A 27,302-nucleotide genomic window follows, 5' to 3' on the forward strand; every position below is an offset into this window, starting at 1 on the left:
TGTAAGATGTATGCGTTGCAATTGGAAAAGTAACGGAGGCAGCTGTGTCCAGGAACATTTATTTTGAGCCGATTAAAGACCTGAAATGACAAATATACACCAGCAGGCAGGGCACTTTGTAAATGTAATTTATGAATGAAATGAACAAAGTTTAGGGAAAATATGCACACAAACAAAAGCCTGAGCACTCTGAAGAAGGCTATTCGTGACTAATTTCATGATGTACGACTGTGAATAAATGGACACGATTGCTATGGTTTTACGAGCAAGTCGGTGAAGTGCGCATGTACGAATCACTCGCCATAAAAAAACTAAACAAAACACAGACCGTGACCCAAAGGGGAGACATGTGCGCACGTGTCGTGTCTGTTTATGTGTGGGCAGGAACGAGCACAATGTTGGCACAACTGTAAGGAGCATTTGTTAACATGGTGTGGTGCCATGCGGGGCAATAAATTATCACAGACACGTGGAAATAAGCCGCAGATAATCTCACATCAAGAAGAGCAACGTACACGACACGTTATTCAGGGAGGTGTGATGGATGTAGTGGCGAGTACTGACAAGTTAAACTGGAGAGGGAGGTAGCTCTTCTTCACCTTAAATTCAAAAACAAGCGTTCAGTAATGCGATTGAATTCTGTTGTCTGGGTCGACCTGTTCTCACCTCCATTCTGGTATTGCGTTTTCACTCAAGACTGCAAATCAATAAATCGTTCAGGGTTGTACTGCGATTCAGCCAACCTTCCTCTCACTCTGTTCCCCACATTAATCCATGCCTCCGTCCTGCCCTCCGCCTCCTCATCCTCACTGGGGCCAAAAGCCCCCCCCCAGAGCCCCGTTCCTCGAGCTGGCAGGACATTTTAGTGGCCTCACGAAAAATACTTTCCACCAAGGGGCAGACAGGGCGGGAAGCAGAGATGGGGTAAGAAGAGAGATCAGGAAAATACCAGAGATTATATTTAGATGTGAAACGCGCTGCCAGAATGTAAGGTGTGTGTTGAAGTGTGTACAGGCTGTCGGAGTCTATCAAGGGAGCGCGGCAACAGCGCAGCAGTGGACAGACTTCCCCGTCTGTCAAGTCTTATGCAAACAACATGCTGAGTCACAAGATGAGAACTTTGGTTCCATTTCAAAGCTTTTACAGACAGTTAAACCGCATGTCACGCAATATGTGACAACCACGCGGAGCGGCGGGGTCACTCCAGAACACACAAGTTGTTTTGAGTCAAAGAAACTCCCTCAAAACACAGCAGACTATCGCACACGCCCTACAGATTCTTGACACGGCACGTTTGGGAATTGCAACATCCATCTCACACAAAAAGCAAAGATTCTTTAGTTTTACTAGGTACATGAGCAGAGCTGCACACTTTGTGGGGTAATGAAACAGCTAATCAACAGAAAACTGATCTCTAAAAATTCTGATTCGTCGGATTATGAACCCAGTACATCTTGTGAAGAAGACTGTGTATATTGTGCATGTCTGTCTACCTCATCTATCACATGTATATCTACATCGTGTGTATATCTTTCTTTAAGACTGTGCATATCTGTGAGTAACCAAAATAAGCCAAACCAATTTATATCGATGTTTGAACTTATACACAATTAAAATAACTATATAAATAAATAGTGTCCAGCAGAGCAGCTCTGGTATTGATCAACTACTTTTAGCATCACGTTAAAGTTTGTTTGCTTGTTTGTGAAACATATCACAGGAAAGTTCTGAAAAATCTGTAAATAATTCACCTCAAAAATATGGACTCGTCAACTCGTAATGTGACGTATAGTTTAAGTCTTTTTACAGTAAAAATATTTACAGGTTCCTGCTTATAAAATGGAAATAATTAAGTTTTCTTAGTTTTTAAGGTCAGTAAACCCAGTTCTTCTGAGTATCTGACAGGTTGAATATTTCAAATTGGACTTTTAGGAAACAATCAGTGGGGTCACATGGCACTGAAAGGATCAGATAATTGGCTAAATTACAATAAGATTGAGTAATTAAGTGCAAGTAGACACGTTAATCTGATAAGAAATTGGGTCGAATCGAGTTACTCGCGATCGGATTAAGACCCCGAGATAACTCGGTTGAAAGTCAAATTTCACGTGAAGCACGTGGTGAATTAGACTTTGCGTTCTGCGCATGCTCGAGATTTTTTCCCGGGGTCATGAACCGGAAGTCGGAAGAGACGATATTATTGTTGTAGTCGCCGTCAGTAAGAAAAACAATGCGATGGAGAATGCGCCGTTGTGCATCGCGTTTGTGCAATAAGCAGCTCATCACAGACGAAATATAGAGGGACGTAGCTTCATCTTGCTCTTCATTCGCCATTTTCTTGAATGCCTGAGTTTGTTGTTGAAGGGGTCAACCAGAAGTGGCTCTATTAGCAATAATTGAAATGGGTACAGCGCCAACTATCGTATCGGAGTATGACATGCTTTGTGCACCTAATCCGAATCATTCACTGCCATATATCCAAGGATAATTACCCTCGCTCAACTCATTCTTATTGTAATTTAGCCTATAATCTGATCCTTTCAGTGCCATGTGACCCCACTGAATGATGGTAACTTTCATTATTTCTATAACTAAGAGAGATAGAGATAACTAAGAGATTAATCAATAAAGTGATTAATAATTACTGTTCAGCCTTTAACATGAACATGAGACTGGTCAGGCAGATTTAAACATTTCAATGGCAGCTTTATGAAATCTCCTAAGATGTGAAACATACAACTGAGATACTGACACACACATTCAACAGTAATTGCATAATCTGTTGATCTAAAAAGAAGCGAATGCACTGGTGTTTTGTACTCTCTAAGGCTCCGCGTTAGTTAAAGAGCTTTTTAGTGTCAGCTACAGAAATAGCAGTAATCCACCAGACCAGAGGAGGCCAGGCAAGGTCAGAGGGATGATGGCTGCAGGCCTGTTTCAGCTAACAGAGCATTAATGCCAACAACAAGAAGAAAAACATCACTTGGGATGTAAAGATCCAAACTGTCTTGTCAGCTTTGTTTTATTCCAGTAAAATGGGAGAACAGGTACGCTCCAACAACCAGCAAACCCACACCCAGATCCTTCAAAGACAGTGAACCATTGTGCAGAAATACAAAACACAGAAAGGATTGGACTGTGTTGTCCCACAGGACGGGTGCGATATAAGACCTGGGGAAACCAGTCGTTGTTGTAAAGAATCAAAACCAACAGATCTCCAACTTTTGTACGAAGCTATTGAGAAACATCAGCGGTGTGCGCACACAAAACTAAACACAAATCTTCCCATCCTGTAAAGATAGTAATTAAATTTGCTTCCATGATGACAAAATGCCCCCCGTGTGGATTAAAAAACATAAAAGCAGTTTGAGGGATCCGCAACTGACATTAAAGAGCAAGTGACACAAAATGATCACATAAAATGATCTCATGAGGAAAAGTGGCAATAATTTCCCTGTAATTAACAGCAGCGTAGCTGTAAAACAGAGCATAAACCACCGTGGGGTCTGCAGACAGCTATGCACACTCAGCTGAATGGAAAGGGTCATTTATTTTCCCATAAAACAAATTGCTTGAGAAATACCGCAGACCCCCCCCACCCCCCAATTATGACACCGTCATCAGTTTTCAGCTCACCTGTTTCAGGGTACAGACCGTCAGTCTTTACGCACAAATGTTGGAATATTTTTACTGTTTTCATTATTTCTGTTTCGTTGGCACCGCCCTGCATATTTGATAAACAGCATTGAAGATTTCGTTGTTGAAGATAAAGCAACGTTTGAGCTTTTCAAACTTGCTTATCCCAAAGATTTAGTGAAACTGCAGTCTGAGCTTGAGCAATGAACATAACAGTTAGGATGACTAAGGGGGCGCTTCCTCTGAAGGTTTATCGAAGAGTTTTTGCTTTATTTATTTTTAGAAATTCCCGCCTCCTAGCATTCTGTGCACACTTTGACCGCTCACTTGAGCCCTCTGCTTGTGATTACGTGTACGTGTTATGTGTAGGTGTCCATATACAGTGATGGTTATCATAGGAAACTGAGAGGATCTCGATGTTCCAACTGGAGGACTGATCTATGGACCTCCAGACTACATCTGAAGGAACTCAGTATCTCTGCATGACTGTGTCAAACATTCTTCGTCTGCTTGGCTACCAACTAAAAAGCATCGGGATTCTGCAGCACAGCATTAAACACACTAAAAGCTCTACTCCCACACTTGTTATGACGGTCATACTTATATTTATTTTGCACGAAAAACCCCTTTGAAGACATTTTTTTAAAAGAAGGCAGCTAATAATGTCTCCAAGTAATGAATAGTATCCGACTGCTGATGTGTTTTCCAGACTGGCTTTTGTGTTTTGTAACCACAGCTTCAGCAAATTCAGTGAATTCAGACATGAGCATTAAACACTTTAAGCTGCATCAGGGCAGATGCCCAGATTAGAGAGCACTGTAACCCAGCATGCAACGCTGAAATCGCCCCAAAACACCCACTTTTAAGTTCGTAATACCAAAAATAAACCAATAATCATCTGGGATATGATATTAAAAACCCATTTACCACAGTCCAGAGTGCCATAATGTCAATTTGATAATACACAAATGCAAGGAACAGTCAGTACAAAGCCATGAATATTGTCAACAATGCAGAGTGTTGGCTTTAAATCCAGCAGTCTGTCAGATGTCACACACTCTCCTATCAGACTCTGAGATGAAGTCTCACCTGGCTTCGGGGCTGTCGACAGTGCGCGTGTGTTGTGGTGAGTCGGAGGCTGCGGGTCCTTCCTCCCCGTCCTGAGGCAGCTCTTCACATTCTGCCTCACACTTGTCATCATCCAACAGCTCTGTGATCTGGAGACAGGAAAAAAAGAGAAGTCCAAAGGTTTGCAACAAAATCATCGATATAGGACCGCTGTTCTGAATAAAAGCTGGGCGTCGTGCCTTTTATCCTCAATATAACATAGAAAAACTATGTTGTGTTGTTACCTTTAAATTCATATTGGATGAATATTTCTTGTGAAATAGTAAAATGGCTCTGACATTTAACCACCTGGGGTCATATGAGCTTTTATAAGGTCAACTGGATCTTGAAGATGTTTCACCTCTCATCCGAAAGGCTTCCTCGGTTCTGAACTAGATGGCGGGGTGTATCAGTTTATAAGCAGAGAGGGTCGTTACAGTCATGTGTGTCACTGACCAATGTGCATGTCGTTTGACTCATTATCACTTATATGAATTTTCTACCTGCCTGAAAGGGCGAGAATGGCTGCGAGGGCTCAAAAACTGGCTGTTTTTGACCATTTTTAATTTTACCTTTAGATTTCACCTCAAACTATTTACCTTGGTGTCATTGTTTTCAGCACAACCTCACATGTGCGGCTTTACAGTTATTTTATTTTTATTTTGACATACACCGTGAACACACTGGACCTAAAACACAAAAAAACATAAAATCCAAGTAGGAAAAAGTTAGATTTTTTTTCCTGTGAAAACCACAGTCCAAACCACAGGACCGTTTGTTCCTGCACCAAATGTGGCGACAATATTCAGGAAAAAGCACGGCTTAAACTATTTATCTTATTATATTTTAAAACTGGTATATATGGTTGTTTGAAGTTTGCACTTTCAACCCCAGTTGAGACGGAGACTCAACAAGTCTGCGTCCTACATCATCTCAAATCAGGCATGTGATTTGGACGCGCCAGCATGTTCGTAGACTCCAGTGGGTTAACAGACTCAGAAGAAAGAAGAGTGACGAACACTGAAGGGATGTTATTGATCGTGACATTCAGGGTGTGTTAACACTTGAAAGGTTTAGTTTGATTAAATCGAACTCTGGTGGGATTGCTCTGTTATCTGAACCTTATCAGACCCGTTAAACAGGTGAGTCTCTGGCTGCTTGCATACAAACTCTTGAACGATAACAAAGCTATGTTGCTCATGAAGTTCGGTATAGGAACTTGGAGCCACTGTTTCCTTGGCGCACGTCTTCTGAAGCTTTTTTTGACACTGTAACTCATTTTGAAAGATCTTTGTGACATATTTTATGGTAGAAAACACAACTAATATCCAACCTATTCAGATACAACGAGCGCATTAAGCCCGACACACAACATTACTTCTGAGGTTTGGAGGTTCTGTCAATTAAATGTGTCAGACAAGCCATCTAACAGGGTGTTACCTCGTCAATATGTTGTTTTTCCAATTCATCTGATGGTTCAGCGTCTTAAAACCTCTGCTTTTGTACCAGAAAATTGAACCATAAGAGTAAACACATCCTAAGCATCTGGTTAGAGATGTTGAAATCAAAGTGGGGATACTGATTGCATTTGCAAAACGGGGCCAAGATATTCCAGTTTGTTCCATGAGACATCTAAGTATAGATTAGGCTAATGAAGCACACAGATACTGCACTGAATCAGAAAAGAAAATCTTTGAAGGACAGCTGGGGGAGTGAAGACAGAGGGGGTTCAGAGAAGTAAAGGATGGGGTGTTGAAAGTAGAGCTCAGGGACATATCATTTACATGTTGACTTAGCAATGTACCTAAGCATGATAGTCACATGACAAATTCCTTTATGAAGAAGAGAATATCCACAATAACACACCAAACCCTTTTCGTTTCTTGACACACAATAAAAACTTAACAAAACACCCCATTTTTCTTTTTAATGACTTATAATTAGCCCGATCAAAGTACATTCTTAATCACATCACAGTTAAAGTAACAAACTAACAAGTGCCTCTAATGGGTTCATTCATCAATGATACTGACACATCGGGGGCGAAGATACTTGGTTTTCAAATATCAACGTATATCACGTAAAGTTGTCAATATATATATATATTACATGATATTTTTCTTTTGGGCAGACGTCAAAGCAATGAAATGAGGGGTGAATAGAGTGAAAAAAGGCTGAGAGAGCGAAAGGGAACGAGGGAAGGAGTGATAATGACTCTGCCAGCTATAGATAGAACAGGAGACAGGAACGAGAGAAGGAGAAGGGAGGTAGATGTTAGACAGAAGCCAAGAAGTAAATATATTGACAGAAATAACTGATCATCTCACTAATAACTGGCAGCATGTGAACAAGACCCAAACAGACACCAGGCAGGAGGATGTTTGCTATATTTAATCTGAGCTGATCTAACGCACTGATCAAAAAGCCTAAAAAGCTTCAAACACCAAGAATCAGTCTAATCCTGGAAGACATATGGGTTACAGGTTAGCCTGGATACATTGATCTGTTTGTCCTCTACTCCATTTCCCTTCCTTTGTATCTCTCCTTCACAGCAGCAACCCCCTCTGTTGCTGTAACTGCGCGGTTGCTACGGAAACACTTCTGTTCGAAAAGCCACGATTGGCTGTCGGGAATTCTTGCATCGTCACATGTGCAGATCTGCGAGGATGACTCATAAGACTGAGTGTGCATGTATGTGTGTGACGTGGACAAAGACGTCTCAGCCAGCTTCGGCCCCGTCGTAGACAACGAAAGAGCTCAACGCCGTGCAGCTATGCTGAATAATGCTGCGACATGTGTCTTTGAGTAAAAACTGAGCCACAGAGCTGAACAACGAGCCGGATCTGGAAAGAAGAGATCTGGAGCCTTAAGAGATGTTTATCAAAGATTTGAAAATCTCAAAAGAAAAGGTGTTTTGTGCAGGTTGTTTAAAATCACAGTTAAAAACACGACCTCTTCGCTTGTAAAGCCAATCGTTAATCTCCATTTTCTGCGTGTGTCAATCAATAAAAGACCATTTTGTACCAATTACTTTTTTCTCATGTTAATCTGCTGCAATGTTTTCTACTGATGGAAGTCTTAAAAGTGCATTTACAAGAAAGATTTGTGTTTGAAAAGGGTGACGACGAGGATGATTCGGCTCCTAACTGCTAACTGCTGCTAACAACACCGACACACAAAGAAAATAAATCAAGAAAAAGGAAATGTAGTATTTTAAATTTTACTCAAATGCTTTTTACTAAAATGGGCAAATTTACAACATTCAGGTTGATCATTATTGATGGAAAAAATGATCACAATTCAACTCACAAAAAGCAAAGTGATATGAAACTGTATTATTTCTTAAGTGAGCAAAGTCTCTATGAGCTGACAGATGAAACATCAGTCTAACTGAAGAAAGCATTCAGGGAGAAATAAAAAAAGTAGGAATTTAACCAACAGCTGCCAGATCACAGGTTTTCAAATGTTTCCGATTAAATTACCAGAAAAAGCATTAACTGAAGGGTGGATATAGAGCACCTTAATCTGGATTAAACTCAAAGTTATTCAGCATTCATATAAATGAGGAATGACTGAACATAGCCAGTATTTTAATTCAAGGCTTCTAGTCAGTAAAATGAGTCTGGATTAGACTTTAAATACAAAGTTCCTCCTGTGTATCCACATCAGAATGCAGGAGTTGACATATTGAACAATGAATCCTGATTGTATAACAGCTCCCCGGGCTACAGGTGTTCATTCAAATGGCATGAACTGACTTATGAGTGCAATAAAGGTTGTGCTGACTAAGTTATTAGAAAGCCTTTGAGGTGACGTAACTATATTAGAGGATAAGAGCAGCTCCTCTAATATCCCCTGTCAGGATGACCTTGCATGTTCATTCATGGGGCTGAAAAAATTATCCTCTTACTTAAGACTGTGGAAATTTTTAATCACATTGACTTACAAATCAGTTTAAAAACAGAGGCTGAGGCTCTGTTTGTTTCATGTGGGCTTTTCAGATGTAAAGCCTCGTTGTTGCCGCACATGTTTGATACACAAGAGCGTCTCTGTATGGTGCGTGTCGGCATGGGTGGGTGAGGAGACGAGGCGGAGAACACTCGGCAACAAAAGGTCGTGGCCTTGGCCCTCGTTTAGTGGTGCGGTCCAGAGTCTCTGGATGGAGCACGAAGAAAACGACGAGCTGCGCCGACATCATCAGCTCATTTGAGACATGAACACTGACACTACAACACCCAAACTTCACCTTTGAGGGTCTCATTCATTCCCATATTAGAATGATTAACAATAAACTCACATTTTAATAGAGATTTCGTCTTTATTGCAGGAAGCAAAGCTTAATCCAAAAGTGGATTTTGTCCAGGAAAAATGAGATGAACAGGAGATTTTTCTCCATTTAAACCTGAATGTTATGAAACATTCACTTTTATAGATCTCTTTTCCCTTCATCTTTCACAGCGCTGGCAAAGTTTTGAGGAGAAATGCAGACGCTTGTAGTTTTACGATGTAATCACTGTGATTGAAAGCCTCATTTGTTCACAAGCTGAACAACAAGGGAGCTTTGTGTTTCTAATGCCAGCCGTCCTGTGAGGAGGTCTGTCCACCAAAGCCATTAATAACTGAATCTTTAGTCACCATGAATTATTATTACAGTTTTAATCGTATATCGCTACCTGCTCCTCTTCACCAATAAGAGAACACCACTGAAACGGATGAGAACTGAGTTGAACACCTAAAGATTAATGATGACGTAATTCTCATCAGTAAGAGATACTTTTCTTCTTCCTTTGTCTCATAACCAATTCAAATGATATTTGACCTGTGGGAAAAGTGTTTGGCTTCATCTTGTCTCTGCTTTGCTGTGGGTTCCCGGCTGTATGACTACGCTGTTTACCTCTAGCTGTACCACAGGAGATAAGCCCTGAGGCCTAACGCTCCTGCAGTGAGTGGGCAGTGTGATCCGGCGTCCATCTTCACTTCTGAATACGTGAGCGACTGATTTATTCACACTGAAAGTAAAATAAATCAACAGTGCGGCGTTGCCTTTCTTTCTGGGTTTTGAGAAAAAGTCTCCATCTCTTTGTTCACACTGAGAGTTCCCTTAGAGAGATAAATATACATCTCCTATCCTGCCCACATCCTCTTTAAATAACTCTGTGTTCCAACGTAACCAGGTTACCACTTATAGCGGCTTATCAGCTGTGTCAGAGGTCCGTGTGAGTGGACATTTCAACCTATACAGACTGTTCCCTGCAGCTGCACATTGCAACAGTCTCTGTTACTTGTAAAGTTACCACAGTCCAGAATACCCTCGTTATGGCTTAATCTCATTCAGATATACATTGTGTAAATATATCTAATTGCTTTATTCTGTCCAGTTACATTCATGGAGAAACTATACTGAATATTTGCCACCTGCTTCATGTAAATGGTGTAATATCACAACTTGAGAATGGCAACTGTTTGAATAATTGGTCATCCGGTCTGAGAGCCCAATAATGTCCTCAAAAGATGCGTAACTGATAGATTTTAAAACATATCGCGTAATTGAAGCTTCACTGAATGTCTATGGTGAACGAAAGGGATGTTTTAAAGGGATTCGGGGTAGTTTTAAGACATCAGAGAGCAAACATTTTACTATTGAGGGAAGAAAGGAGCTAAAAAAAAAAAAAAAAAAAAAAAAAAAAAAAAAAATCACAAATCTGAGACTCAGTGGCACAGAGAAGCCAACAGTGGCCCTCAAAAACTCAGATAAAAAAAGCTTTTTAACATGGAGCGTGCTTAATGTGCCGACTATACTGATACTGCACTGCTGCTCTATAAAGACCAAACTATGGTGGCAAACAGTGTTGGTATCATCCATGTCGATCTCACCACATGCAGAGTAAGGATTTGTGGTGTTCAACCAGTTTAGACGGGGATACGTGCAATTCTCCAAAAAGCCAACAGCGTGTGGCCTTCAGAGATGATAGTACACGGAGGTCAAATGCTGACTGGTTAAAAGTTAACTCGAGAAGCAAAACCCGTAGATAAAACAAAACCCGTAGATGTCAAGACCAGACAGCAGCTGCTATCACTTCAGTCTATCCACAAAGCTTTCCCCCAGTACAGCAAAGATGAATGAGCTGAATCAGTGCAACCACAACCAAGTGTGACTAAAAAAACTTGTTTCCCCAATGAGCAGCAACACACTAATTTGTACCCGTGAGTTTGAAAAACACCAAAGCAGAGAGGCTGCAGAACCACGATCAAGCCCAAACACTGCAGCATGGGTTGTGCTAGATTAAAAACTACGTCATGGTTTCTGCCTGAGAACGTGTGTGCTGAGGAACCAAAAAGTGACTTTTCAACAGTCCAGCCTCTGTGCTGAGCTATGCCAAAAATGTCACAAGCAGCGAATACCCACAAATGGAGCAATTACTCTTACTCTTATCTGGGAATGAGAACTCTTTTTTGTGTAAATTCCACCAAGGAGAAGCTTCTTCAAACAGTGGATCAAAATAAAAACATCACCCTAAGTTATTGTTTTCACCTAAATGACGATGCAACCCGACTGATTAAATAATCTAACTAAGATCCATCTGAGTTTATCTCTGTTGGCCCAAGCACAACGTAATACAACCATCTCCCTTCATCTGTCCAGTGCCACTTTGTTAAAAGTTACTTGTTGATTTATCACAGTGCATCACATTGTCTTTCATTTTGGTTTATTTTAACTTGTGTAGGCAGATGTGTGTGGGAGATAATCCCCTCCATGAGGGTCAGTTCACACAGAAAGCCATCCCCAGTGCACCGCAGGGGGTGGAGGTTACGTCATCACCAGCTTCTTTTCTTGTCCTGCCTCTCGTCATTTCTTCCTTTCTTTTTTCTCTCAGAGCTCTCTCTCACTTTTTTCTTACATAACACACACGGTCCAGCACACAGATATGGCCTCACAGATTCGTTTTCACTTTCTCCGTTATGTTTCCGTCCATCTGACACACCAAACCATAAAAAAAAACGAGAATGGGACTCGCAGGGAAAGACCGACGACAATAAAGATATCAAATCTGAAAAATAACACAGAAAATCAGGGAACTGTGCGAGCCAGAGCCCGAAGAGAGCTCGGGATTTTCTCTTTAATGAAGGAGATGTGGCAGCGGATAAATCCGAGGGCCTCAGATTATAAAGCTGCCACAGCTGGAGCTCTGTTTCCCACAGTAGTGCAGCAAACAGCAACACTAAAAAAGAAACCTAATCCACGTGTTAAAGATTAATAAAAGATCAAATTAGAAATACTAAAACCAATAAAAAAAAACCTGTTAAACTTCTTAAATAAGTGATCTACTGTCAGTAGATATCAAAGCCTGTTTTTTCTCCCCCTGATCAGTTTCACAGTGACTGTATGTTCTTTCACTTCAGCATTTAAAGGTCATCTTTACAGCCTCCCTGCGGTGTTGGACAATATGACTTAAATGTTAGAGGAATTAAAGTACAATAGTGTGTGAGATACTGATCAAGGGTTGTCTCGTTGACATTTTGTATGTGTATATGTTATCATATAATAAAACAATGTAATCAGACCTCTGTAAAGATAAACCTTCACTATCCTTTCTTCCACAGTGAAAAACAACATGCTTTTTACAGTGGAGTAAGTTCCTTAAGTCCCATTAAATACCGGGTAAAGAGACCATGGGTTATTTAATGTATGTGTGAACAGCGTGTGTGTGTGTGCGTGCGTGGGTGTGGGTGTGTTTGGGTGGGGCTCAAGAAAATATTGTGTTTACAGAATGACTTCCTCTTCTTTTCTGTCTGTATGTCTGTGGAAGGCATGAGAATATCAAGAGGAATGGGCACAGCTGGATGTTGATGTCAGATCTAAAGCGATAATTACAAAGTCTGACAGGAAGAATCTTGTTTCTTTGTACGGGGGGAGAGGTTTCTCCTTTTGTAAAACACGTCGTCTTGTAATCCCTAAACAACTATCGCTGGAGTCTAAACAAAGCAGGATGGCAATTGCGGTTATATTTTCCACAGGTGAGTATTTATTACATCTACTGTACTGCAGGTGGTGCCAACAATTACAGTCAATGATTTATGAAATGAAGAGCTCAGCTCCACTTGAAGGTGCCTGTGAGCCCAGAACGACTCTTTGGAGAGGAAAGACATTTTTCATCCTACAATACTGAAAATTCTTAAGATTTAAACTCATTACACCACCTCATTCAGCTTTTTGTCAAGTTTCATATCTGAACTTTTCATGAAGGGGTCTATCTGCAGTGTGTGTGTCTGTGAGGCCAAAAACAAGTTCAATATTTTTTTCTCTCTGTGAGAGCCATTACAAACAAAGGAAAAAAAAAACAGGAGGAGGAAGACAAAGAGCTTTCTGATTGGATCTCTTTGCCATTATGTCAGGAATGTGGACAATGGATTCCTGTATTCAACTGTCATCTTTGCAAAGAATCTCGCAACAATGCACGAGTTTTTTTATAATCTATTGTACTACATTTTTGCTCTTTGTTCTGTAATTTTATTTGTGAGCTGTCGGTTAATATATGGCGTGTTAAAAGGACTCGAGTGTCAACCAGAGATGTTAAAGACTGTGATTATGTTGAGATGAAAGAAAACCTAGTATTTCAGATCTCTTGGGGAGGGTGACAAACTGAATAACAATAGATTTAAATATGGAATGTGATATAATGGTTTGCTAGGACAAACTAAATAAATTGACAACCTTTTTCTTCTCCATTCACATACTGGAAGGAAAACTATTATGAATAAGCTTGTGGATATAATGTTAAAGTGTAATATGAATCCTGTTTTTATAAACAGAAATTGGGGTCAGATCAAGAAGAAGGAGTAACAAATAAAAGGAGAAGAGCCAAACCTGCTCGTTAATGGAGCTGTAGTCGTTGGTGGTGGAGACGTCATCATCCTCCGAGTCAAACAGGCCCTCCTGATTGTCCAACAGCTCTGCCAGGACTCTGCTGACAGACTCCTGATCTCGGAGATCCTCTCCTTCGGTTGACAGACTGCGGATGGAAAGCAAGAGAAGGGTGTTTCACATTTGTTGTTCCCGTAGCATCAGAGCAGTTGATCAGAATTAATCCCAACTCCTAGTACGTAATTTAGAGGAATCTTACTGAAAGATGTCTGGTCCGAAGACGGCGCCCAGCGCCCCGACATTCCAGTTCTCCTGCTGAAGTGATGCCACGCTGGCAAGGAAGCGGCACAGGAAACGCAGCAGGCTGTAGTTCAGCTGGGGAAGCTGCTGCAGCAGGTACTTTAAGTTTCTACACAGCTCCTCTTCATTGCTGTACTCTGTGTTTATGAATAGAAGACAGGAAATCATTGCTACAAATATAATTTGCAGCGGAAAAGGGTGTGGGTTTCTAGTTATCACATGCACCAGGTGCTACAGAGTCCATTTTCATGACTGGTAAGATACTTTGGAGCGAATGATTGATTATCAAATCCATCCTGTTCCCTCACAGATCAGCATAAAATTATTCTCAATAGAAAAGATGCAGACAGATAAGATCATTTTGAATGCTTTAGGACTGAAAAAGTTAAACGAGGTGAAGCAGATGAAGGAAAAAGATGGCTTTTGTAGAATATATCGCATCAAAATAAAATGTCACGTAGTGTCCACACACCCCCACCAGCGCTCTACTATAATCTGCATGAGTGCAACAGGGGAACATCATCATGACAAGGGATCAGAACAGATTATGTAAGAGACAGAGGCAAAAAGGACATGACACAAAAATAGAAATAGAACAAATGTGAAAATGGCAGATTGATAAAAGTGATTGGACACCATTGTTTAAAACATCTGGAACTCTCCCTTTTAGTTTAATACAGGAGGAGAAAAAAATGATGCTTCTAAATATTCCTACGATTCACACCATCGCATTTTGCTTGCTTGTGCAAAAAAAACAAACGTATCAACGCTAAGAATAAAAAAAGCTCAGAAAAAGAATGAGAAGGTTATAAAGACAGATCAGACAATGTATACAAAAATGGATTTTAGGAGCTTAAAGCGGCACTATGCAACTTTCAGTAATACGGGGTTTGTTTACCATGCAATACACACCCCAAAGCTGTAGGGGGAGCTCCGTAGAAAATAAGGCGACAGTCTAGCCATATTATATATTACTACTCTAGAAGCTAACCACATTCAATTTAGCCGTCGACAGCTAATGGAGAGAGGTGTGTCTTATCAGGCTCCCTGGCTCGGCTCAGAGCCCTTTAGACCTGCCGTGAAGCAGTAGTTCTCGGCTCTCGTGTGTCGCGAGACTTCCAGAGGTAAACAAAGCACGCGGCGCCACAGGCAAAGTTGAAAGCGCTGTTTCGGGATGGGGCCACCAGATGGAGATGGAAATGTCACCGTTTTCATCAGAACAGGTCAGCCAAGCTATCTGATGATTGCCAAGCAATTTTATGACCATGAAAAAGTTGCATAGTGTCGCTTTAAGATAAATTTAAAACATGCTCAGTTTTGCTTCCTTAATTGACTCCGTCAATGCAGAAAAAAAAACAAACATGAGCTGTTGGTTTGAGATTTAACAGAGGGAGATAGATGATGGGCTGAATGAGTGAGGCAGAAGTGTAGGTGTCCCTGTCACACACCTTGGTGTAGCTGCAGTATGTGTCCTTGTATAGCTGCTGGGATGACGGGCTCAGGAAGCTCCTGCAGGAAGAGTCGGAGCAAACTGACCGCTGATGCCAAATCGGCCTCCTTCTCTAGCTCCACCTCCTCACCGCTGTCGTAGCGCTGACGTAGCCAGTCTACCCGCTCTGCGTTGCCATTGACCAGGAAGAGCCCCTCAAAGTCCAGATGCCCTGATGACACGGGGAGCGGCAGTCATTTACAAGTGGACCTCGAACTTTTACCGACCTTACACAAACTTTCAATGTCACAATTTAATTCAAATTCTACTTCTACACTGAATGTTTTTTGGTTTCTTGGTAAGATAGCGTCCCTTTATGGTTTATTAAATGGTAAATTACAAACTGCAATTAGATAAGTGCGCCTGTCCTGGATGCATTTGTTTGGAAGCAGAGTTACAGACTGTAACGGGTGTGTTCACATGGATCCATTTAAGGATCCTGTCCAGATGTGTACTGACGTCACAGTAGCCAAAAACTGAAGATTCAATCAGATGGTGCATCACTTTGTCGAGTAAATCAAAGAGTTTTTTTACCAGGAAGTTGCCCCCATGTGCACATTGGTACTTTAACAACAGTGGGATAAATTTTGTCAGATCCAATTTACATGTTCCCTTAGGTTTGATTGAAATTGCCAGCCTGATAACGTGCTCATGTGATCATTTCAGGGTTGAAGAGACTCAGCTGGAAGTAAGCGACATGTAAGGGAAAGATGACCAGAGTTCTCGACCTTTGCCGTTATCATTTTGGTCTAAAAATGTAGGAACAGAATGATCCAGACTCTACACACACACTGCTTATGTAAGTTCAACAGAAGAACAAAAGCTCTGAGATACGCATGTTTGTGTGTGACAAGAATTGCATTTTTGTCTGCAGCCTTTTTCCTTATCTGTAGAAAATAAATAAATAAAAAGAAGCGGGCCACGTTGACAGTTATCAGTTACAGATGTGACAACATCAGTGTGATGGTGATGAAAGAATCACCGGATAGCATCAGCAGGCCTGGTCATTTTCCTGTTTCTTCTCTTATTTACATAACGTGCTATCGGCTAATCTTCAACCATGTCACGGTGGTGTAATGTACAATGTTACCTCACATTTTTTTTTTGCCTAAATTAAGAATTAAACACACAAGCATCGAGAATATTTTCCTTAACGTCTTCGCAGAAATGAATAATACTGAAGCCTTAAGCAGGCCAGATTATTCCCTGCTACACCTGGTTATGTCACTGGTTGCCAAACCTGTTACAACAGGATAATTATTAGTCACAATAACTGTTGCAGAAGGACAAATGTAAATTAAATATGCAACACCTAATATTCAATTGGTGATGCTGTGGAATGTGTATTATGAAATGACTGCTTGGTGGCGCCTCCTGTGTTCTGTTACACCCTGGTTTTGTATCCATTAAGCCAGCGAACACTTTTATAGCCCCACAAAGTAGTTCACATGCAGAGTAGCTGCGCAGAGTGATGACGCACTTGTACTTGTGATCAAAATGAAATAAAATCAAATTAAATTGATGTCTCTGTCATAATAACATCATGACACTGCTCACCAACGGTGCACAAACAAAAACCACCAGGACCGCCCTTCCCTGCTGAAGCTTTGCCCTGACATGTCTTTGGTTTTTGAGCATTGCCTTCTATCTAAATCGTAAATCAACTAATTTTCACAACACACTGATTATAATAACATCAGGCATCACACACAAAACAAGAGACGGATTAAGGCCTTTTCAGAGGCTGAATAACTTCCTGACAGCCAGCACCGCTCTAATTAATGCTGCAGCAGAGACCCCGGAGGATTACAGATTTATTACACAACTTCACACGGTCACACATAGCACCAACCTGCTTCACTATGGCGTGATCTTTGTGCCACCAGGTTGAGCGCACAGTGACACTGATTTGAGGGCACAGATCTATCTGAAGGAACAATAATTTTAAGCGTGTGCGTATGAATCTCACACACGCTCGCTCATAGGTGCTCGGACACGCGCTCAACTCTGACAAACTGCTCGCTCGAAAGGCTCACTCTGCTCGCGCTCGGCTGCTTCTCTCTCTCTGCTCGCTCGCGGCTCTGTCTCTGCGCTCGCAACTCTGTTAGTTGTATGTAAATGAGCCACGCCACCAGCCAATCACTGCAGAGTCTGCAGTGCAGACTCAATTGAACTTCTACCATCACCCTAAAGGAATTAAACTAGATGTTATATTTTTTTGTCAAACCAGTAACCATTACAGATTAAACCAATAACACAATTGATCAGTTTAAAGTTTAAAAGTTTAAAAAACCCACTGTGGGTCAGCTGCTATAGTTTATAACTTACTAGGTAAAAACAACCACTTCAATACTTCAAACATTTAATTTCCTAAGCTGGTGTAGTTTTATTTTTCTACCGTTTTAGATTTTGATCAAATCAAATTTATTTGTAGCACATTTCATGTACAAAACAATTCTTTACATAAAATAAAAGCATTGCAGCAGGGAGTGGAAGAAACATTAAACATACATGAAAGAATATAAAGAGAAACAAATAAAAAAAGTTGATGTTAGGTTTCTTTCTCTAAAATATTTGTGACACCCTACAACAGTAATCAGTAGGCTAACTAGCTAGCACCCAACTACACCAGTTTTAACATGATTACTACAATTCTTCCTCCTTATTTTTTTATTATTTATCACACAAATACCAGTCTGTGAAAACTACCAGTCTGTGATTGGCTGGTGGCGTGGCTCATTTACATATAACTAACAGAGTTGCGAGCGCAGAGACAGAGCCGCGAGCGAGCAGAGAGATTGCGATATTCGAGCGAGCAGTTTGTCAGAGTTGAGCGCGTGTCCGAGCACCTATGAGCGAGCGTGTGTGAGATTCATACGCACACGCCTAAAATTATTGTTCCTTCAGATAGATCTGTGCCCTCAAATCAGTGTCACTGCGCGCTCAACCTGGTGGCACAAAGATCACGCCATACTTCACTCCCCATTTGAAGAGATGCAGGAGATACTTTCTTCCAGCAGACTGCAAATATGTCCACTGAAAAGAAAATATCTTCATGTTCTGAGTGACAACAGAGGTTTTGTGTGGTTTAAGATACCTGCTCCCAGTTTTAGAACCATAGAGCTTTCTTGTAAACTTTAAATATGCTCGGCTTCTTTTTTATGAGTTATTTTTACCCTTACAAGCGCCTAATTGCTATTATCTCATCATAGAGATCACAAAAATGTCATTTCACTTGGTAAAATTTGATATAATATCAGATCAGAAGTTGTTTTAAACAGAAATAAGTTTAATTTGATAGTTTTAGAACTTATCTGTTCTGTTAAGAGCCAAATTCAAATAATTTCTAAGGCTTTTCAGTTCAAAATCTTAAATTCTCATTGTTAAAAAGTTAAAAAACATATTAGTTTCTGACCTTCCAGCCTGCTTTTTTATTTTCTTTATATTGAAAAATACATAAGACTGGAGTTTAAGCTGAGAGGGGCCTTCAGAGAAATGATCTAGTGATCTCCTAACTTTTCTCTTTTCAGCTTCAATAAGCAGAACTGTTATGTAACGAAAAAGGAAGCCGGCCATGGAGCTGTCCGCTGGTGTCATCGAAGTTCATCTGACAAACTGGAAATTCAACAACATATTCTGGTTCAATCGTGACACAAGAGCTGGCTACAGGTCAACAGGCAGTAATACGGCCGTGCTCCTGAATACATCTCAGACTTCCTGACCTGGTTGGTATGCGCCCTCCTGACCACTTAGTTCTGCAGATGGAGCCCCGCTGGTTTCTCTGGGTCGCGGCTTATTACAACGAATGACCGAGTCTTTGACACTGGAGCCCCACTCCACTGACCCGAGACACAGTAAGACCGTAGCTTCAGGCAACGCTCTTCTTAAAACGGTCATTTTCAGGTAATTTTTCCACTTCTTACTTCTGCTTCGGGACTAAAACTAAAGACAGCAAACTAAACGTTCAACAGCATGTACTTTACAAAACTCATCTTAGTTAAAATTAGATACCAAGATGCAACATTTCATCGGAATTTATCTCGTGCTTCAGCAATGAAAGGTAACAGACTTGAAAAGAAGCAATCGATGGCTGATACAGATAACATATTTATCAGTTATGAAGTTGTGGTGGATTCACTTATAAAGAGAGAAATTACCTTTAGAAATTGAATCATGAAAGACTTTGAGTAAGGATTCCCTGATCAGGACTTACGGGGGTGACAAACTGATCGCTGGAGGCAGCATTGTCACATGCTGACGTCCAATCCCAGATCACAGGATCCACTTGCACCCTTTGACTTTATTTACATATTCCTGACAACACTGTGTGCCGAGTATTAAAATTAAAAGATGACAAAATATCCCAAACTGACTATTTTGCTGTATTGTGACACAACACGTGCATCATATTAGGCTGAACCACAACTGTTGACACTTGTTTACTGGAAACATCTGTCCTGTGGAATCAAATAATAACATCTTGTGACCTAAGAATTAGAAAAATAGCTAAAAGGTGCACAACACACAGAGTTAACAATAAATCGTACTGAGGCAATTAAAAAAAAAAATCCCGTCAGCTGTTATTATTTACCCCAGTAAAGATATATTTAGTTTTTATGCGCAGATCAAACACGGGCAGCTCGTTAAAAATACTTGTTATTGCTTCTGAATTGAAAGTATATTTGGGATGAGCTCACCTGCTATCAGCAGCAGAGGTTCCAGCATCCTGTTCCCTGTTGCCAGACTCAGGTCAAGTTTAACCAGAAAAAGGAGATTTCTTTGCTCTAACTTTCAGATTTCTGTTCCTCGCTGGTTTCACATGGATTAATGCTCACTGCAAAGCTTTTATTTCCCTTTCAGTTACGTAAAACTTTCCAGCTTAAGTAACACTATCTACAAACACGGGACTGTTTCCCTTCGACAAATAAAAATCCTGAATTCACAGTCAGCTCCGCTTGCTTTACAGCTGATATTTATCTAATGCCTGTTATGTTATGAGGGGAACATAAAGTTTCTAATTCATATTTTTTTAAATTTATTTTTATTTTTTTCAATCCCATCACTAATTGTTTAGAACAAATAAAGACAAATAAAAAAGAGTGGCCTTTTCCTATTCAAACATCCTCAAAGAGATTAAAAACTTTAACTTTTTTGTTCAGGTGGCACTTTGAGCATTCTTACCATAAAGATGCTGTAGAATGAAAAGCTTCTCATTAAAATATGAACGTGAGCTTTAGTTAAATGAATGATGTTTCACTTTTCAGCAATCAACATGTAAACCCTCTCATTTCATGTTTATAACTCACGTGTACTTAACAAGTAACCCAGGAGGTGAAGATTCAAACGGAGACATTTAAAGCCTGACCGTCATCTCTGTAAACTGGACCAGAACTGTGAGTTCCTTAAGCAGAGCCTTCAGCAACACTGCTACACCCCAAGTGTAAGAAGGAGCGTTTCTGCCGGTTCTTTACTCCACCGTCAGTCAGACTGTAACCATACATCCCCACTTGCTGCTGACGCTGCTACTGTAACTCTACTTATTTATCCGTCCATTTGTCTGTATATGTTGTGTTTATTTGTCTTACCTGTGTGCATTACTGTATGTTGTATATTTTGTGTGTGTTATAACTGCTGCTGCACATTGGAGTATGGGGAAACGCAATTTCGATCCTCTGTGTAATTGCTTGCACTGATTGCATGGTTGGATTGACAATGAAGTTCACTTTGACTTTGACTTGACTTCGTGCAATAATCTGTTGAAATGTCCTCTTTTGTATATAATTTTTTTTTTTTTTTACAATTATATTGTATGTATAATTCAAAATTAAAACTGCCCTTATACCCCTGTCTTTTTGAGCTGCTGTAACAGTGAACTTTCCCCACTGTGGGATCAATAAAGTTTATCTTATCTTATAAAAACCAGTTCAGCTGTAACGACGGCTTGTGAAGCGTCTCCGTCTCCATCACTCACCGTGCTCCTCGATGTAGTCGACAATGCGTTTCACCAGTGCAGGAACTTCTTGGCCGCTGACGGTGTGTGTGCGCGTCACCTCCTCCAGAGGAACTCCAAACACCCGTGTGGTGCTGGCTGAGCTCCCGCCCTCATTGCCTGGCAACGGAGACACACTCTTCCTCATGGCCAGCTCCTCCTCCGCCTCCTCCTCCTCACCACAACCCCGCCAAGACCTCACGTCTTCCCAAACAAAAAAAAACAAACAAAAAGGAAGATTAAACAAAAAGAGAGATGGAAGGATCTACGTGAAGTCCCTCAGTGGCATTTAAGACTTTGCATGAAACATTAATCATCAAGCTCAGTCATATTCACGCCGTAAACCTATCAGCAGAGAGCACACTACTCTGAGGGAGGGGTGATTAAGGTGATTAAGAGACACTATCAAACTCTCTTTATCTGTTCACGAGTAAAGAAAATTATCCAAAGCGCTACATAAACAGTGTCTGGTTTTACTGGTTGTTGCTGGCTTTGAATGTAAATCTGAACTGAAAACGTATTACTAGCTACAACTTTGTTCAATAGTGGCTTAAAATGACACTAAAATAAAGATTCCACATCAAAAGGGTAAAAAATATTAATAATTCTGAATTTTAACCCTAAAACTGACGAAACAAAAAGTAAACAGCAAACTGGTGGTGTGAAGTAAGCTGAAAGATAACAGCGGTGCGTTTAAAGCGGTGTGTTCGATAGTCCCTAACACACATACACGTTGACTACCTTGGCTGCCGGCTCGGAAGCACATCAACTTTACCCCTAATTCCGCCCTTGTATCTCAGAAACAGGACAGAGATGTACGACGACGGCAGTCCTGCCTTAAAGGAGAAGTTCACTATTTAAGACCTTGAGTCCCAGTTCCAGCTTGTTTATCAAGAATAAGAAATGAGGAGACCATTTTCACAACAATAGCTCATTTCTATCCATTTTGGCTGTTTTCGCTGGTCCATCCTGCTGCTACAGACAGGGTTCCATTGGGCACTCTGTTCAATGTCCTTAAAACAATACTAATGTTAATTTTAAAGAAAAGGTCAAAATGGATAGAAATGAGCTATTGTTGTGAAAATGGTCTCCTCATTTCTTATTCTTGATAAACAAGCTGGAACTGGGACTCAAGGTCTTAAATAGTGAACTTCTCCTTTAAAGGCCAACTTCCATCGTCATTTCATTAATACTGCTGTGTTCACCATTGTTATTGAATGCATTAGGCGTCGGTTCTGTTTAAAAAAACATTATGGTTGCTTTTTTTCAAGTTGTTTTTGTGGGCAGGAAGAATGGCTTGATGAGATACAACAGGGTTTTCCGGTCCTTGTCATGCATATCGGTGACGCGATAATGAGGCGTCTCTGATTGGCTCCCTCCCCCCCCTCCTCCCCGCTCTGTGTGTATCCGAGGGCCTGCAAGTTTTTTTTCCAACTCAAAACCTGTAGAAGATCAAACTTAAACACAACCCATGCGGTAATAATTTAATCAAGCGTTTTCCCTAACCAATATTTTTCACCTCACACGTTAATGTTGCAAAATGTAGGCCTATACAGCGCAGCGCTGAAAATCGCGCGGCAGGAGTAGTGATTGTGGTAGACTGCAGAGATTGTTCGTGGCGTGGAATATACAACCAAAATGAAAAGGCACAAATCCATTTTTGAATATTTCAAAGCAAAAGAAGTAAAAAGCACAGCATCATCTGATGGGACAGCTGTGCCCCAACCTTCAACTGTGGACCAACCAAGCAACAGAAGCCCCTTTCACACTGAGGAAGAACCCGCGTTTAATTCGCGATTTTAGCATGTCCGCTGTTCCTTTCACACTGATGACCCGGGCTGGCGTGTCAACTCGACTCGCCTTTCGACCAGCGTCGGACCCTAGTCTTTTTGCCGAGCCGAGTTTGATGTGGAAGCAATTGACGAGGGTCGGACGTGGGCGTGGCGTGACGTGAGGAGTTTAAAAGACAGAATGCACAGCTGATTCAGAACAACAGCGACAGGTGAGGACAAGTTTCACTCTGTTTTACATCAAGTTACACGGGTCACCTAACACGCCAAGCTTTCACATTGCTCGACGCGGGTCGAAATGGCAATTTGGACCCGCGATGGTAGCGGGTCTCAGTGTGAAAGGGGCTAGTGACGAATGCTTCAACTACTACGCTAACCGAACCAAAGCTCGCTGAGGCTAGCCATGGGCACTGTTCAAGTGAGTGCTGCAGGGATCTTACAACGCCAGTAATCCCGATGAGAGACGCAGGCAGGCCTTTGGGAAGTTTTAAGGCTAAGTCAATGGTTTTATTAGCACCGCCGTGTGCACTCTTCCATCCATCATCTTCCGCTTGTCCGGGGGTCGGGTCGCGGGCAGACGTCCCTGTCCCTCTTCTTTGTTCAATGTTTTTATACTGCATGATACAAGCGAGTTTGAGTTGAGTTAACATCTTACTGAGGTGCTTTTGTTGTGTATTGTTGGCTGATTGAGCATTTTACTCTGCACAGTTATGTGCTGGCATGTTGTGGGCTAAAGTCATGACCATTGATTCATCTATGTAGGCTATAGCCTTCTGTGCTGTGTTGATTGTTTTGGCAATTTGCGCACTTCTGTGCCGGCATATTTTGGACTTGGGTTATTAGTGTTGTTGGCTGTTTGGACATTTAAAGTAAAATCATCCTGGCAACGTGATGTGCATCCGCATTCTCTCTCTCTCTCTCTCTCTCTCTCTCACACGCACGCGCGCCCAGCTCTGATAAAACAGCAAGCATATTCCCATACATTCCTCTGACCAAGCACCACAGAATGTGCACTTCTCTGGGTTCAGTGTTTCTCATAGTGCTTTAGTACTGGTACAAGCAAGCAGCTTCAGTTGCGTTACCACCGAGGTACCTTTCATGTGCATTTTATTCTGCGCTGTTCTGTGCTGGCTGACATGACTGATGGCATGATGCGTGTCCGTGTATACTGTGCAGAGCCTCGGCTGTGCATCATGTCCGACCTAAAATTTTGGTGACCCCCTCTTGCGATTGTGGCCCCCCCTTGTTCAAACACGTTCCGCGGTCTATGTAATTTGCCATGGTGGCGATGAAGTCTTGTGTGCAGCGTTAGCATTTTAGTATTAGGTTAGCAAAGGACTCCAGAAAATAACATTCTGTATATTGTCAAATGTAGTTGATGGAAAGGTGGTAGTGAGAGGCTCGATGAGGAGGAAGGAGGAGCCCCACAGACTACAGGTTTCTGATTACTTATAGGGCCCGTCCCAGGGGGGCGGGCATAATCCCAAGTGGGCAACGCCTTTTTTTCAGTTCTAAGTAGAATGTACAGGCTTTTCTGATTCGCTCGTGGCTCTGCATTGTTTACGTAAATTCGGGAACACAGCCTGTGGGGGTGAAACAACACTTGGAAGCCTAGTATGTGTGTGTAACTACGGGTGACCCTCCCTTTTTCAGAAGGAGCGAGTAACACCGGTTTTTAGTGGAAGTTGGCCTTTAAACAGGCAGCACGGAAATGGCAATGACATGAATTTTGTGGCCATTTTGGCAATGAAAGTGTTATTTTTTTGAGACTTTCAAGAGAAGAGGGGTGAAAATTCAGTGTCACCAATAAAAACCATATTTACTTTAACTTTGCAAACGTAGTTTCTTAGTAAACCAATCCTAACTCAATAGCTCTTCAAATCATACCAAAACAAAGCGAGCACGATTGCTTTGATGGTGAAAAAGCACGGAATAAAGAACGTGCATTTTAGTAAAAAGTGAAGGTCTATTACCTCTCTCAATCACATGTGCAAACATCTGTGCGTTTGTGCCGACTCACCGTGTAGCAGTGAAAGTGTGTCCTATCCTCTCCTCCCCTGGCCACTAAACCAATGAATCATCTATGGCTGCTTCAGGTTGTGGCAGAAGATGAGCCGGTAGTTCCTCATTGACGGACCGCTAATCCCTCGAGCAGGATTCCTTTCTAGCTACAGGGAAGACAGAGAAGGTAGGAACGAGGAAGGAAAAAAAAAAAAGGAACGAGGAGGGGGGATGGTAGAAGGGCAGAGAAGAAAGGGTGAGAAAAAGAAAAATGCAAGTTATACACACTAATATGGCAATAAACATTGGACTTGTGACAGTGTATTGTAGGCTACTTCAATGTAACAGATATTTATAATAACAATCAGATAAATGCAACTGTGTGTGAACAGGTAAAAGTAATAAAGCGCCGCCTACAGCGCATCAGTTTGAACGCCAGGTCTCTGCTCACTAGACACTTTATCACCAAGAATCCAAACCCGTGGATCCCCATAACCCGCATACTCACGCAGGTGTATTTCACTGCATGTGAAATTAATCCATTTTTTGCAAAGTGGATGTCAACAAAGGCAAAATGAAAATAAGAAAATTCAACGTTTTCCTTAATCATCAAATCAAATTGTTAGCTGTGATGAGACGTGATTTAACAGTCAACATAGACCTAAATCTCAAGTCCATTTCATTCATAAACGAGGCTCCTTTTTATCTCTCTTTAGTGTTTCTGGTTCTGAAGAATCAGAGTAAATTTCTCTTCTTTAGGCTTTCTCTAATCCCCTCTCCTCTCCTGCTCTCCTTTTCTTCCAGTCTTTCCCATTCTTTTGGCCTCGCCTCTTGTCCGCTCTTCGAGGCCTGAGATGTCAGGTTGTGCAAGAGTCAGCTGGAAGACTGAATACGATAATTACCCCCACTCAGGCTTGCTGACAAAGCCCTGGTCAGTGTGTCTTACAGGTCAGTGGATGCTCCTTTGCACAAACTGTCACATATAATCTGTGTGAATCTTAATGCACCACTTCACAATGTGAGCGAATGCACACATGTTTATCTGTTTCTATAACTGTGATTACGCTTCTTTTGGCAGACCAGTCATCTGAGACATGACCGTCAGACATGATGTCTTATGAGGCGTTGGTCTATGCTGACATGTGGCCATTTATATCTAATTATCAATAACAATATTCTACTTTTGAGAATGTTCTGAGGATAGAAAAAATAGAGACGACGAGGTGAAAAAGGACAGAGAAGAACAATATCCAAATTGTTCTTAAATATCAAGTTTAGCTGGACGCAAAAATATGAAAAAAGACAACTTTTACATTTTTTTAAATCCTGGTCTTATTTTCTTTCCAAACTCTTAGAAGCATCCATCTTTATAGAGACAAGAGAACATCCAAAGAACCACAAACGCTTAACCGGATCATATAAACAAGCATTTCTGAGGCAGATGTATCACACAGAAGTGAGTTTTCACAAATATTATAAGTACATAAAATCCTGGTATGAAAGCTGTGATCTGCAATCTGTGTAATGCCCCAAACACTTCACATTCAAGGAATAAAGAAATATCTAAAAAGAAAAGTTTAATTAAATCCACACTTCCAACTGATGTATTTACGAAGCCAGAAAAAAATCTTATAAAATGATCCATTTGAACTTTTGACGAATATAAAACCCAAATCCTTGTCATGACCTTCTAGGTACGCCAATTGTTTTTTCTTTTACCAGCTTTTGTGGTTCAGTGCTCATCCAGACTTTTTATATTTCATTTATCAGATAAAGCCATGTTTCTTTTTATCCAGCCCCCGTTAAATTTTTCACTCAATGCCAAATGTTTTTAGGGCTGTTAAAACACATGCCATTATCTGATTTAATGTTTCATGCAAAATACCAGATTTAATCAGATGTATTATGTTCCAGAGTTTTAAGTTTTACTTGCAACATAATATAAACTGAAACACCTTCTAATGTTTGCCTTTTGAATCTGCACTGAACTGAAGTATTACACATCAGAAGTTATTTTGTGCCTGAGAAGCTCAACTTCCAGCTACGCCTTTTCTAAAGCTTGTTAAATGAGGGTCTTACGTTTGCTCATAATGATTCCTGAGTTAAAAGGCATTCTTCAGCTTCTTT

General features: G+C 41.0%; 1 protein-coding gene across 6 annotated transcripts in view; it reads right to left on the bottom strand.

The window, feature by feature from the left end:
* fam13b (family with sequence similarity 13 member B) overlaps positions 1–27,302 on the bottom strand; it is a 69,520-nt gene that overhangs the window by 28,133 nt on the left and 14,085 nt on the right. For 5 of the 6 annotated variants that reach the window (XM_075481840.1, XM_075481841.1, XM_075481838.1 and 2 more), the window contains exons 2-7: positions 25,195–25,342; positions 21,367–21,588; positions 15,355–15,567; positions 13,866–14,043; positions 13,610–13,754; positions 4,726–4,853 (exon numbers count right to left, since the gene is read on the bottom strand). In XM_075481840.1, the coding sequence (XP_075337955.1) occupies positions 4,726–4,853; positions 13,610–13,754; positions 13,866–14,043; positions 15,355–15,567; positions 21,367–21,532 (830 nt within the window). In that variant the 5' untranslated portion in view covers positions 21,533–21,588; positions 25,195–25,342. The remainder of the gene's footprint in view (positions 1–4,725; positions 4,854–13,609; positions 13,755–13,865; positions 14,044–15,354; positions 15,568–21,366; positions 21,589–25,194; positions 25,343–27,302) is intronic. The other variant, XM_075481837.1, reaches the window with a different exon arrangement.

The sequence above is a fragment of the Odontesthes bonariensis genome, chromosome 13 (assembly GCF_027942865.1).
Source record: "Odontesthes bonariensis isolate fOdoBon6 chromosome 13, fOdoBon6.hap1, whole genome shotgun sequence".
Taxonomy (NCBI): Eukaryota; Metazoa; Chordata; class Actinopteri; order Atheriniformes; family Atherinopsidae; genus Odontesthes; species Odontesthes bonariensis.